Source organism: Rattus norvegicus, chromosome 3 (genome assembly GCF_021556685.1).
Source record: "Rattus norvegicus strain SHRSP/BbbUtx chromosome 3, alternate assembly SHRSP_T2T, whole genome shotgun sequence".
Lineage (NCBI taxonomy): Eukaryota > Metazoa > Chordata > Mammalia > Rodentia > Muridae > Rattus > Rattus norvegicus.
The window spans coordinates 18,966,465-18,982,132 of record NC_141536.1 but is presented as its reverse complement, the minus strand read 5'-3'; the positions used below and the strand labels follow the sequence as shown (position 1 = coordinate 18,982,132).

At 38.3% G+C, this 15,668-nt stretch overlaps 1 protein-coding gene across 1 annotated transcript; it reads right to left on the bottom strand.

Moving 5' to 3' along the window:
- Positions 1 to 10,137: 10,137 nt before the first annotated feature.
- On the bottom strand, positions 10,138 to 11,061 carry Or1j15 (olfactory receptor family 1 subfamily J member 15). The gene is given in 1 exon segment (NM_001000381.1): positions 10,138 to 11,061. A coding segment is annotated over 1 exon segment (924 nt).
- Positions 11,062 to 15,668: the final 4,607 nt, after the last annotated feature.

Here is a 15,668-nt window from a genome sequence, read left to right as displayed (position 1 = left end):
AAGGGGATACAAATTGGAAAGGAAGAAGTCAAACTATCACTATTTGAGGAAGATATTATAGTATACTTAAGTGACCCCAAAATTCTACCGATAAACCCCTAAATCTGATAATCAACTTCAGCAAAATGAGTGGATATAAAATTAACTCAAACAAATCAGTAGCCTTCTTCTACTCAAAGATTTTGAAACTGAGAAAGATATTATGGAAATGACATACTTCAAAATAGTCACACATACTATAAAATAAACTTGGTATGACTCTAACCAATCAAGTGAAAGATCTGGATGACAAGAACTTCAAGTCTCTGAAAAAAGAAATTGAAGAATATCTCAGAAAATGGAAAGATCTCAATGCTCATGGATTCTCAGGAATAATAAAGTAAAAATGGCCATCTTTTTGAAAGCAATCTACAGATTCACCATCTGTAGATCTACCATTCTACCATTGTAGATCTACAACCACCATCAAAACTCCAAGTCAATTCTTCATAGACTTAGAAAGAGGAATTTGCAAATTCATTTAAAATAATAAAAAGAACAGAATAGTGAAAACTATTCTCAACAATAAAAGAATTTCTGGGGGAATCAGCATCCCTAACCTCAAGGTGTATTACAGAGCAATAGTAATTAAACTGTGTGATATTGCTACAGAGACAAGCTGGTATATCAATGAGATAGAATTTAAGAACCAAACATGAACCCATACACCTATGGTCATTTGATCTTTGACAAAGGAGCTAGAACCATTCAGTGGATAAAAGATAGCATTTTCAACAAATGGTGCATGTAGAAGAGTGCAAATTGACCCATTTTTAGCTCCTTGAAAAAATGCAAGTCCAAGTGGATCAAAGACCTCCACATAAAACCAGATACACTGTAACTAGTAGAAGATAAAGTGTGTAAGAACCTTGAAGATATGGGCACTGGGGAAATTTTCCTAACAGAACACCAATGGCTTATGCTCTAAGATCAAGAATAGACATATGGGACCTCATAAAATTTCAAAGCTTCTGTAAGGCAAAGGACCCTATCAGTAGGACAAAATGGCAAACAACAGATTGGGAAAATTTCTTTACCAATCCATCATCTGATACAGGGCTAATATCTAATATATACAAAGAACTCAAGAAGTTCAACTCCAGAGAAACAAATAATCCTGTTAAAACTGGGATACAGAGCTAAACAAAGAATTCTCAACTGAGGAATCTTGAATGGCTAAGAAGCACCTAAAGAAAGGTTCAACATCATTAGACATGAGGGAAATGCAAATCAAAACCACCCTGAGATTCCACCTCACACCAGAAAATTTGGTACATTTACATAATAGAGTATTAAAAACAGCTATTAAAAACAGTGAGTTCGGAAGTCCCACACCCGCAGATCCCGGCCCGAAGCAGCTCTCTGCTCCCAGACCCGGTGAGAGAGAGACCCAACCGCCTGGTCAGGTGGGCACTCCTGAGGCTGCAGAGCGGAAGAGACCACCAACACTGCTCACCCCTGCCCACATCCCTGGCCCAAGAGGAAACTGTATAAGGCCTCTGGGCTCCCGTGGGGGAGGGCCCAGGAGCGGCAGGACCCCTGCCTGAGACACCGCCGGAACCTGATAGAAACAGACCGGATACACAGTTCTCTGCACCCAAATTCCGTGGGAGGGAGAGCTAAACCTTCAGAGAGGCAGACAAGCCTGGGAAACCAGAAGAGACTGCTCCCTGCACACACATCTCGGACGCCAGAGGAAAAAGCCAAAGACCATCTGGAACCCTGGTGCACTGAAGCTCCCGGAAGGGGCGGCACAGGTCTTCCTGGTTGCTGCCGCTGCAGAGAGCCCGTGGGCAGCACCCCACGAGCGAACTTGAGCCTCAGGACCACAGGTAAGACCAACTTTTCTGCTGCAAGAAAGCTGCCTGGTGAACTCAAGACACAGGCCCACAGGAACAGCTGAAGACCTGTAGAGAGGAAAAACTACACACCCGAAAGCAGAACACTCTGTCCCCATAACTGACTGAAAGAGAGGAAAACAGGTCTACAGCACTCCTGACACACAGGCTTATAGGACAGTCTAGCCACTGTCAGAAATAGCAGAACAAAGTAACACTAGAGATAATCTGATGGCGAGAGGCAAGCGCAGGAACCCAAGCAACAGAAACCAAGACTACATGGCACCATCGGAGCCCAATTCTCCCATCAAAACAAACATGGAATATCCAAACACACCAGAAAAGCAAGATCTAGTTTCAAAACCATTTTTGATCATGATGCTGGAGGACTTCAAGAAAGACGTGAAGAACACCCTTAGAGAACAAGTAGAAGCCTACAGAGAGGAATCGCAAAAATACCTGAAAGAATCGCAAAAAATCCCTGAAAGAATTCCAGGAAAACATAAATAAACAAGTAGAAGCCCATAGAGAGGAGACACAAAAATCCCTGAAAGAATTCCAGGAAAACACAATCAAACAGTTGAAGGAATTAAAAATGGAAATAGAAGCAATCAAGAAAGAACACATGGAAACAACCCTGGATATAGAAAACCAAAAGAAGAGACAAGGAGCTGTAGATACAAGCTTCACCAACAGAATACAAGAGATGGAAGAGAGAATCTCAGGAGCAGAAGATTCCATAGAAATCATTGACTCAACTGTCAAAGATAATGTAAAGCGGAAAAAGCTACTGGTCCAAAACATACAGGAAATCCAGGACTCAATGAGAAGATCAAACCTAAGGATAATAGGTATAGAAGAGAGTGAAGACTCCCAGCTCAAAGGACCAGTAAATATCTTCAACAAAATCATAGAAGAAAACTTCCCTAGCCTAAAAAAGAGATACCCATAGACATACAAGAAGCCTACAGAACTCCAAATAGATTGGACCAGAAAAGAAACACCTCCCGTCACATAATTGTCAAAACACCAAACGCACAAAATAAAGAAAGAATATTAAAAGCAGTAAGGGAAAAAGGTCAAGTAACATATAAAGGGAGACCTATCAGAATCACACCAGACTTCTCGCCAGAAACTATGAAGGCCAGAAGATCCTGGACTGATGTCATACAGACCCTAAGAGAACACAAATGCCAGCCCAGGTTACTGTATCCAGCAAAACTCTCAATTAACATTGATGGAGAAACCAAGATATTCCATGACAAAACCAAATTTACACAATATCTTTCTACAAATACAGCACTACAAAGGATAATAAATGGTAAAGCCCAACATAAGGAGGCAAGCTAGACCCTAGAAGAAGCAAGAAACTAATCGTCTTGGCAACAAAACAAAGAGAATGAAAGCACACAAACATAACCTCACATCCAAATATGAATATAAAGGGAAACAATAATCACTATTCCTTAATATCTCTCAATATCAATGGCCTCAACTCCCCAATAAAAAGACATAGATTAACAAACTGGATACGCAACGAGGACCCTGCATTCTGCTGCCTACAGGAAACACACCTCAGAGACAAAGACAGACACTACCTCAGAGTGAAAGGCTGGAAAACAACTTTCCAAGCAAATGGTCAGAAGAAGCAAGCTGGAGTAGCCATTCTAATATCAAATAAAATCAATTTCCAACTAAAAGTCGTCAAAAAAGATAAGGAAGGACACTTCATATTCATCAAAGGAAAAATCCACCAAGATGAACTCTCAATATGAAATATCTATGCCCCAAATACAAGGGCACCTACATACGTAAAAGAAACCTTACTAAAGCTCAAAACACACATTGCACCTCACACAATAATAGTGGGAGATTTCAACACCCCACTCTCATCAATGGACAGATCATGGAAACAGAAATTAAACAGTGATGTCGACAGACTAAGAGAAGTCATGAGCCAAATGGACTTAACAGATATTTATAGAACATTCTATCCTAAAGCAAAAGGATATACCTTCTTCTCAGCTCCTCATGGTACTTTCTCCAAAATTGACCATATAATTGGTCAAAAAACGGGCCTCAACAGGTACAGAAAGATAGAAATAATCCCATGCGTGCTATCGGACCACCACGGCCTAAAACTGGTCTTCAATAACAATAAGGGAAGAATGCCCACATATACGTGGAAATTGAACAATGCTCTACTCAATGATAACCTGGTCAAGGAAGAAATAAAGAAAGAAATTAAAAACTTTTTAGAATTTAATGAAAATGAAGATACAACATACTCAAACTTATGGGACACAATGAAAGCTGTGCTAAGAGGAAAACTCATAGCGCTGAGTGCCTGAAGAAAGAAACAGGAAAGAGCATATGTCAGCAGCTTGACAGCACACCTAAAAGCTCTAGAACAAAAAGAAGCAAATACACCCAGGAGGAGTAGAAGGCAGGAAATAATCAAACTCAGAGCTGAAATCAACCAAGTAGAAACAAAAAGGACCATAGAAAGAATCAACAGAACCAAAAGTTGGTTCTTTGAGAAAATCAACAAGATAGATAAACCCTTAGCCAGACTAACGAGAGGACACAGAGAGTGCGTCCAAATTAACAAAATCAGAAATGAAAAGGGAGACATAACTACAGATTCAGAGGAAATTCAAAAAATCATCAGATCTTACTATAAAAACCTATATTCAACAAAATTTGAAAATCTTCAGGAAATGGACAATTTCCTAGACAGATACCAGGTACCGAAGTTAAATCAGGAACAGATAAACCAGTTAAACAACCCCATAACTCCTAAGGAAATAGAAGCAGTCATTAAAGGTCTCCCAACCAAAAAGAGCCCAGGTCCAGATGGGTTTAGTGCAGAATTCTATCAGACCTTCATAGAAGACCTCATACCAATATTATCCAAACTATTCCACAAAATTGAAACATATGGAGCACTACCGAATTCCTTCTACGAAGCCACAATTACTCTTATACCTAAACCACACAAAGACACAACAAAGAAAGAGAACTTTAGACCAATTTCCCTTATGAATATTGACGCAAAAATACTCAATAAAATTCTAGCAAACAGAATTCAAGAGCACATCAAAACAATCATCCACCATGATCAAGTAGGCTTCATCCCAGTCATGCAGGGATGGTTTAATATACGGAAAACCATCAACGTGATCCATTATATAAACAAACTGAAAGAACAGAACCACATGATCATTTCATTAGATGCTGAGAAAGCATTTGACAAAATTCAACACCCCTTCATGATAAAACTTCTGGAAAGAATAGGAATTCAAGGCCCATACCTAAACATAGTAAAAGCCATATACAGCAAACCAGTTGCTAACATTAAACTAAATGGAGAGAAACTTGAAGCAATCCCACTAAAATCAGGGACTAGACAAGGCTGCCCACTCTCTCCCTACTTATTCAATATAGTTCTTTAAGTTCTAGCCAGAGCAATCAGACAACAAAAGGAGATCAAGGGGATAGAGATCGGAAAAGAAGAGGTCAAAATATCACTATTTGCAGATGATATGATAGTATATTTAAGTGATCCCAAAAGTTCCACCAGAGAACTACTAAAGCTGATAAACAACTTCAGCAAAGTGGCTGGGTATAAAATTAACTCAAATAAATCAGTTGCCTTCCTCTATACAAAAGAGAAACAAGCCGAGAAAGAAATTAGGGAAACGACACCCTTCATAATAGACCCAAATAATATAAAGTACCTCGGTGTGACTTTAACCAAGCAAGTAAAAGATCTGTACAATAAGAACTTCAAGACACTGAGGAAAGAAATTGAAGAAGACCTCAAAAGGTGGAAAGATCTCCCATGCTCATGGATTGGCAGGATTAATATAGTAAAAATGGCCATTTTACCAAAAGCAATCTACAGATTCAATGCAATCCCCATCAAAATACCAATCCAATTCTTCAAAGAGTTAGACAGAACAATTTGCAAATTCATCTGGAATAACAAAAAACCCAGGATAGCTAAAGCTATCCTCAACAATAAAAGGACTTCAGGGGGAATCACTATCCCTGAACTCAAGCAGTATTACAGAGCAATAGTGATAAAAACTGCATGGTATTGGTACAGAGACAGACAGATAGACCAATGGTATAGAATTGAAGACCCAAAAATGAACCCACACACCTATGGTCACTTGATTTTTGACAAAGGAGCCAAAACCATCCAATGGAAAAATGATAGCATTTTCAGCAAATGGTGCTGGTTCAACTGGAGGGCAACATGTAGAAGAATGCAGATCGATCCATGCTTATCACCCTGTACAAAGCTTAAGTCCAAGTGGATCAAGGACCTCCACATCAAACCAGACACACTCAAACTAATAGAAGAAAAACTAGGGAAACATCTGGAACACATGGGCACTGGAAAAAATTTCCTGAACAAAACACCAATGGCTTATACTCTAAGATCAAGAATCGACAAATGGGATCTCATAAAACTGCAAAGCTTCTGTAAGGCAAAGGACACTGTGGTTAGGACAAAACGGCAACCAACAGATTGGGAAAACATCTTTACCAATCCAACAACAGATAGAGGCCTTATATCCAAAATATACAAAGAACTCAAGAAGTTAGAACGCAGGGAAACAAATAACCCTATTAAAAATGGGGTTCAGAGCTAAACAAAGAATTCACAGCTGAGGAATGCCGAATGGCTGAGAAACACCTAAAGAAATGTTCAACATCTTTAGTCATAAGGGAAATGCAAATCAAAACAACCCTGAGATTTCACCTCACACCAGTGCGATTGGCTAAGATCAAAAACTCAGGTGACAGCAGATGCTGGCGAGGATGTGGAGAAAGAGGAACACTCCTCCATTGTTGGTGGGATTGCAGACTGGTAAAACCATTCTGGAAATCAGTCTGGAGGTTCCTCAGAAAATTGGACATTGAACTGCCTGAGGATCCAGCTATACCTCTCTTGGGCATATACCCAAAAGATGCCTCAACATATAAAAGAGACACGTGCTCCACTATGTTCATCGCAGCCTTATTTATAATAGCCAGAAGCTGGAAAGAACCCAGATGCCCTTCAACAGAGGAATGGATACAGAAAATGTGGTACATCTACACAATGGAATATTACTCAGCTATCAAAAACAACGAGTTTATGAAATTCGTAGGCAAATGGTTGGAACTGGAAAATATCATCCTGAGTGAGCTAACCCAATCACAGAAAGACATACATGGTATGCACTCATTGATAAGTGGCTATTAGCCCAAATGCTTGAATTACCCTAGATCCCTAGAACAAACGAAACTCAAGACGGATGATCAAAATGTGAATGCTTCACTCCTTCTTTAAATGAGCAAAAAGAATACCCTTGGCAGGGAAGGGAGAGGCAAAGATTAAAACAGAGACTGAAGGAACACCCATTCAGAGCCTGCCCCACATGTGGCCCATACATATACAGCCACCCAATTAGACAAGATGGATGAAGCAAAGAAGTGCAGACCGACAGGAGCCGGATGTAGATCGCTCCTGAGAGACACAGCCAGAATACAGCAAATACAGAGGCGAATGCCAGCAGCAAACCACTGAACTGAGAATAGGTCCCCTATTGAAGGAATCAGAGAAAGAACTGGAAGAGCTTGAAGGGGCTCGAGACCCCAAAAGTACAACAATGCCAAGCAACCAGAGCTTCCAGGGACTAAGCCACTACCTAAAGACTATACATGGACTGACCCTGGACTCTGACCCCATAGGTAGCAATGAATATCCTAGTAAGAGCACCAGTGGAAGGGGAAGCCCTGGGTCCTGCTAAGACTGAACCCCCAGTGAACTAGTCTATGGGGGGAGGGCGGCAATGGGAGGAGGGTTGGGAGGGGAACACCCATAAGGCAGGGGAGGGGGGATGGGGATGTTTGCCCGGAAACCGGGAAAGGGAATAACACTCGAAATGTATATAAGAAATACTCAAGTTAATAAAAAAAAAAAAGACACTATCTTCAAGGGTAAAGAAGATATAACTGACAAGGGACCAAAGGAACTTTAGCACTTATAGTATTGGTTTGTATCATTTAAGCCTAGTGATTATTTATTTATTTATTTATTTATTTATTTATTTATTTATTTATTTTTCCGTTTTTTAAATTGAGTATTTCTTATTTACATTTCAAATTTTATTCTCTTCCCCACTTTCCTGCCCATAAGAACAACAATACCAACCAACCAGAGCTTTCAGGGACTAAACCACTATGCAAAAACTATATATGGACTGACCCTGGGCTCCAATTTTATATGTAGCAGTGAATAGCCTTGTCAGGGCACCAGTGGAAGAACTAGGTAAGCCCTTGGTCCAGCCTAGTGATTTTTAAATGAATACTTTAATAATATTCATTAAAATTACACATACATGAATATATTTAATATATAATATATAGTATTAGTATACAGATTATATCATATAATATTTATGGTATGAAAGTATAGTACATATATTTTAATGGTGATTGCTATGTGTATATTATTTTCCTTAGATATTACCTCAGGTTTTATGAGTATGAATTATCCTTTCAGTGACAAGAATAATCACTCAGATTTAAGAAGTTTCCAAGTGTTACATCAGTCTAAGGACTCAACTTCATTAAAATTGCTAGTGTAACAACAGAACACCAAGTTTGCACTACTTGAATCTCTTTCTACATAATAATCAGTAGATATGAAAATATGTCATAGTACTTGGTTACTATTAATTAAGCTAAATACTTTTGTCTTGAAAATATTAAAAGAACAAAAAACACAGGTTCAACATTTCAGATGGAAACAGAGGACAATGTATTTTTGCAATTAAATGTGGAACACATTTCATTTTAGAACACACTGTAATTGGATTAAAGTTTTTAGTTTAACTTTTTCATATTTTCATACAAGCATTGTATTTATATAATTTTGACCAACCCATATAATTGGGCACCCAACCCCTATACAGAACATACTGATGCCACATAACTACAGCATCATATAAAAGGCCACTTTAAACTCTTTCTTCCCACTTTTTTATGTCACATAAACTTGATCTTACTAAACAAAGAGGTTTCCAAAGCCCCTTTCAACACCTAGAACCTGCACTCATTTTGTCTACCTGATATCAATAGACCACTGAGTTTAGAAGGAAAAAGGTAACAGCATAGTTAATATAAACTAAAAATATATATTGTAAAAAATTGAACAATGACAAACAAATTACAAAATGATGAGCAAATTATGTGAAAAGAAGAAAAGCTGGTATTGCATATGAAATTTGAGCAAAGAAAGTAACTATAGTTTTGACTTCATATTCGAGGGACAAGGGGTGATGATGATGAAATGCATAGTACAAAAGTAGTACAAGGACACACTCTGAGTGCGTATACCACTAATTGTGACAAATGTTTAGGAGATAGTCCTATTCATTATACAACATACATTATACAATACATATATGTATCAAAACATCTCTTCTTATAAAAATGTATATCTTCATTTGTCAATAACAATGAAAAGTGTGTTACAAATAAGAGGCTGGAAAATTCCTTGCATGGATGGAGGCCTCAGAATAGTGATTCCAGTGTGTACATAAGAACCCAGAAGACATTAATGTGAGGCTAATGAACTGCAATAAAAGTAACCAGTTTATTGGTGGTGTGTCTGAAACACAGTATCTATTTAAGCTTATATGAGTTAAAATTCAAAATATTGCTGAATTAAATATAAAAAATGAGATCAAGCTGTTCATAGCTGTTCATGCCACTAATCTTAGCATTAAGGAAGCAGAGGTGGGGTGATCTCTACTTGTTCAAGGAAAACCAAATTCTAGAACATCTTGTTCTACATAGAAATACATTTCCTGTAAATTTTTTAATTGAAAATAATCCTATCTAAAATATTTTTTCATTAGGTAAAAAGGAAAAAAGGCTTTTCTTCAAATGGTACAAGCTATCCAAATTACAAAACGTATTACATTAAATTTTAAAACTTTTGGGGAAAGATATCATGTGCAAAGGGAAATACAGAGAGGAGTGTGTGTGTGTGTGTGCGTGCGTGTGTGTGTGTGTGTGTGTGTGTGTGTGTGTATGACACCTTTCCCAAGATTATCAATAAAAGAGTAAAATGTATCCTCTAAGATATGTGCAAGAAGTTCAGATTAAAGTATCTTTAAGTGACCATTCAGAGATAATATATTACATATGCCAAGGAGGGGGAGGCCTACACAGCTAAAGGGAAGCAGAAGGTGCATCATTTTGTTCGGCTGAGGATATTTCTCAGTGCTCCTTTCATATCTCGATTCCTCAGACTATAAATAAAGGGATTCAGCATGGGTGTGACCACAGTGTACATCATAGCCACAATAGCATTCTTGTCATTATTGGTATTAGATGAGGGGACACAATATAGTCCAATGATGGCTCCATAGTACAAGGAAACCACACAGAGGTGAGAGCCACATGTGGACAAGGCTTTTCGGATTCCCTTGATGGAGGGAGTTTTCAGAATGGTGACTGCAATGTAACCATAAGATACCAGAATGCATATGAATGGCAGGGTAATAACTGCATTACCTAAAACAAGGATGATGAGATCATTGATGGTAGTGTCTGAGCTGGACAGCTTCAACAAAGTAGAGAGGTCACAGAAATAGTGGGGGATGGTATTGTTTCTAAAGTGAGATAGGCGAGCCAAAAGGAGGGTTTGCACAAGGGCATTGGCTGAAGATAAGGCCCAGGAAATTACTACTAGAAGGACACAGAGACTCAGATTCATGATGAGGGTATAGTGCAGAGGATGGCAGATGGCCACATACCTGTCGTATGCCATGGAGGTCAGAAGAAAACTATCAATGGTTCCAAAAACTATGAAAAAATACACTTGGGAAACACACCCAGTATATGAGATGGACTGGCTGTGTGTCAGCATATTCACAAGCATCTTTGGAACTGTGACTGATGAGAATGAGATGTCTGTGAAAGCCAAGTGACTGAGGAAGAAGTACATGGGGGTGTGGAGGTGAGAGTCCAGCCTGATGAGCAGGATGATGAGCAGGTTCCCCAGCACAGTTGTCAGGTACATTGTCAGGATCAGGGCAGAGTACATATTTTGGTCCTCTGCTTGAATGGGGAGACCCAGGAGAATGAACTCAGACACTGTGCTCTCATTATCCATCCTCAAGTTCTTCCCCTTCTGCTGTGAGTGAAAGGAGAAATGGGAAGTAAAGAAAAGTAATTTTTACTAGTACACTCTGGGTACACTTTATTAATCACCACTACTGAATATAACATTAGTTTGGGTCTTCCAATAGGAAAGTGAAGACATTTTAATAGTAATGAGATAGTGATATTTTGGAAAGAGACATAATTTGCCAGCCTTGAAAAATAACTAAATGTCTTTTAGAGGGAAACAAGGAACTTCAGAACAATCATTAAATCAGACCCATATCCAACTCAAGGTGCCTGGATTTCACCAAGAAAATTTGAAATTAAGGAATTAGCATGTAAATTGTTACCAACAAATCGAGAAGTCAACATGATTTTAATGATTTTGCAATAGTTTAGCTTTTCTTGAATGCACTTGCATAAGACATTCTAAAAATTAAATACAAGTATTTTAACCCACAGTGCTTCTTTGGATTAGTAAAATATTAGGATATTGGGGAAATTAGCAAAAGTAGCATCTATCAAAGGTCAAAATCTTAAGGGCATAGGTCTGCAGCAACATTATGATGTATCAATAACAATGTAAATAGCTATGGGTTCTTCACTTAGTAACAATTTCTCAGTCAATGTGGTCATTCTCCCATCACTCTTTCTAGATTGTATCAAATGACCTTGATTCCATGTTATCATCCTAAGCGCAAACCTAAGCATTGCATTCAGGTACACAGAACACATGGAAATACTTGACTTTCCTGCCACGACTGAGATCAGACAAGGCAATTCCTTGAGTCTTCTTAGGAAAAGAAAATTATGCCTGCCTTATTTTTAACCTGAATTTTTAAGCCAAAGACTATTTTTGTTTGGATTTCTTACATGTTATCTCTGTTACTAACCTGAAATTCTCTCTCTTTTATATAATTATTTCCTAAACAAGTGAGAAAGCTCTAAACAATAAGAAAAGGAACATGATAAAATTAAAGTAGATATCATAGCTGTTGAGAGAGCTCTGTGGATATATTCTATTTGAAGACTTGTTAGTGGCCTGTTTGTCTCTGTTATTGGCAACACACCCATCACTTGCCTCTTACCCCTTATAAGCCTTAACTACAGTTAATTTATGTAGACTTTGAACTATGTAAATACCAACCTTAAAATGCTTAAGTATCATCGATTTCACTCTGTAGAAAAGCCAATTAATGTGATATTGTTTGAAATTAATTGTAATTCCTTTCTTACTCATTTCTGTGTCAATAATAGTTATTTTATCACCATGAAAATTTTGATATCTATCTGTTCACAGGAATATGGTTTCAAATAGTTTGCTATTTTGAGCAATATTGCAATAAACAGTATTATTCTTATGGATATATATATATATATATATATATATATATATATATCAGGTCATAAGATGCTTAAGTGATGAAGAAGCTGATATATGGTCTCTGAATAGTCCTTAGTGGAAGAGTTACATAAAAAGATTGTAAAAATTGGCAAGCATTTGGAAAGACAGTGCTAGTAGCTTTGAGAAACAAGGAAAAGTCAAGGCAACAGCCAATCACAGAAATGTAAAAGTTGGAAAATATAAGAGCAACAGGTAGCTGCAATATGCAATTTGCTGTAGAGGAAGTTTCCATCTGTTCAAGAACAGTAATACTCAGAAAAATAAAGTAGCAGAAAATAGCAACTACCTGGCTGGCTGCCAGAAAGAAAGTAGCTAGGAGAAGCCAAGTACACTAGCTGGCACATGAATACCAGGGACACTTATGGCTAAATTCACGGAAATTTGAGAAGAAGTAGGAAAAAATACAATAGAAGCTTTGTGTTGCTATTAAATCTGAGCAAAGTAGTTGATTTTCCTGCTTTCTGTCAAATATGGATAAGTTTAAGAAAAATATTTTATGGAGAGGTTTGTAAGGGAGGAAGTTCTATTTTAACTCAAAGGTTGGTCAGGTTCTCAGTTGGAGGTAAATTGCTCTATAAAGAACTGTTTGCTATTTGATGGGGTAATCCTTGCAAATTGAAATGCATGCTGACCAGACAGACATACAGGCACACACACACACACACACACACACACACACACACACACACATACACACACGGGGCGGGGGGCGGAGGGGGCAGAGAGAAAGACACTGAGAGACCCAAGCATATGCAGTGATACACAATTATATATATTCTATGCCCTGATATGACAAACTAATTTATGGTTAACATAGTTACCTTTAGCTAAAAAGCAGGGGGAAATTCTTCCATTTCTCTCAAGAAAAAAACACAATATAGAGAAAGAGCTGGGATATCTCAACTAATGATACATGCGTTGCAATAATCAGTAGAGTAGTCAGTTCAAAATCAGATATGACATATATATGAACATGAATTTTGTCCATGCCTCCTGAGAACTCTATGTGAGCCCTAATTTTGAAAACCACATAGAGAAGCTATGATGCAATCCCTGTCCCCAAATCCAAATTAGAGGCATATAGAATAAAACTGTTATGTTGTCATTGACTCCCTTAGGGAAAGAATTATTTTGAAGCAAGCATGAGAGTTCCTTCACCCTTGAGAAACGATGTTATCAAACATAACAAGATTTCCCATTATTTGCCCTGTTTAAAACAGTATGAAAAATATAAAAATATTTTTATTTATGCCTTATTATCTAGCACTGAATGCTGAAACCTGTTGAAGTTCTAACAACTATAGAATTCTATTTTAAAATGAAGCTTCTAATAAACTAATGAATATTAAAGACAATGTTTAAGAGATTAGTGTTTTCCTTAAAACAGATATAAGAATGCTGGTGCCATCTCTCAAATTGAGGCCATAACAAGCGGACACTCTGTAGTCAGTAAGTTACTGACTACATTGCATCATCAGGGGTCAACAGAAAAGAATCTTTGTATCAACCCTTTGATTTTTAACTTCTACTTTCCTGAACAGTGAAAAATGTAATTCTATTAAGCTATTTAGTGGCATATTGTTCTGGCAGTACATGAATAGTAAGCAATGTAAATATCTACTTATATATAAAAAGTATGAGCAGAGATTCTCTGCTATACTAGAGATGTCACAGAGTGATAGAAGTTCAGGGAGGCTTTTTGTCCTCTAGTCTTCTCTCTCACTATCTCAATGACCCCAACCCCAGTCCCTTGTTATGGTGATTAGAATATGTTGGGCCCATAGGCAGTGGTAATATTAGGAGTCCTGACCTGATTGTTGGAAGTGGTTACTATGAGGGTTAGTTTTTAAGCTCTGCACAGTGTAGAAGAGTCCATTTTCTCCTGGCTGCAGTCATATCAAGATGCGGAACACTTAGATCATCCTTTTCCTTGCTTGCTTGGAGCTACTGTGCTCTGGCCTTGATGACATTGAAGTGAACCTCTAAACCCTAATTAAATGTTGTCCTTTAGAAGAGTTGCCTTGGTTATAATGTCTCTTCACATCAATGGAAACCCTAACCAAGATATTTGCCCTCCTACTTGCTTTTTCCCACCCCTCAACAGGGTATAGACTCCCCCATACTAAAACAAGACAGGTTGAGAAACATCCAGGTAACTGTCTGACTGCCATGTTCTGCCCACACTCTAAATTTCCCACTCTTCTAGTTTCCATAACCTAGGCCCCAGCTGTGTGGAGATGCCCTACTATATGAGAGACTGTCCTGGGCCAGAGTCTTGCAGCTCTCCTAGAGGATTTGCAGACTGTTAGAAGTAGAGGTAGCCTGCCTATCTGCCAAACTCCCATACTATTTATTTTAGCATACCCCCATCATAATTCCCCATCCCAAGCCTTCTATTTGACATGTCACAGCAACCAACTTGGGCAGGGACTATCTGCTTTGCTAGAGAAAAAGCAGATTTGATAAGTGATGTCATTTACTCCCTCACTGCCTTGGGATCCCTCATTTTTTTAAACCTGCACTCTCCTAGTTTCCTTTCCCCAGCCTACAACTGGAATGCAGACTCCCTATCCCACAAAAGTCAACACAGACTCAGAATCCCAGGCTCACAGATCAGAAGGCCAGAGAGACAACAGAAACCTGTACAAAACAGCCAGCCAACAAAGTCAACCTCACAAATCAGTACCTACAAACTAATTACCAAATCATGAATGTTTAGGGGTCAGTGTAATAAGCCACAAAACCACTGTCAATGCATAAGATCACCACTAGAACCCATCTATATTATTACAAGCAAGCCCTGAATATTCCAGCAAACCAAATACAAGAAAAATAACATAAAATCAGCTTTATGAAGATAACTGAAATTCTTAATCAGGAAATTAATAAATTTCTTTAAAATTCAGACAAACATCAACAATTGGAGGAAATGATTAAAACGTTTTTAAGGACAAGAAAAGCTGTCTTTCCTTTGCTTCATCTTCTGGCCCCTTCTCCTAAAGTAATGCTCATGTACACTCCATTCCTATTGCCACCATTCTGCCGTTATCCAAAAAGACTGTTGCCACCTGTGACAGAGAAGCTCTCCATTCACCAGTCCACTGACAGCCTAGTTCCTAGGGAAAGCACTGAGGAATTAGGTCCTCTCTGTCTCCTTTGCACTCCATCTTCTAGTCTAAATTCCTGCCTACATCTGCCTGCATCGCTGTGCC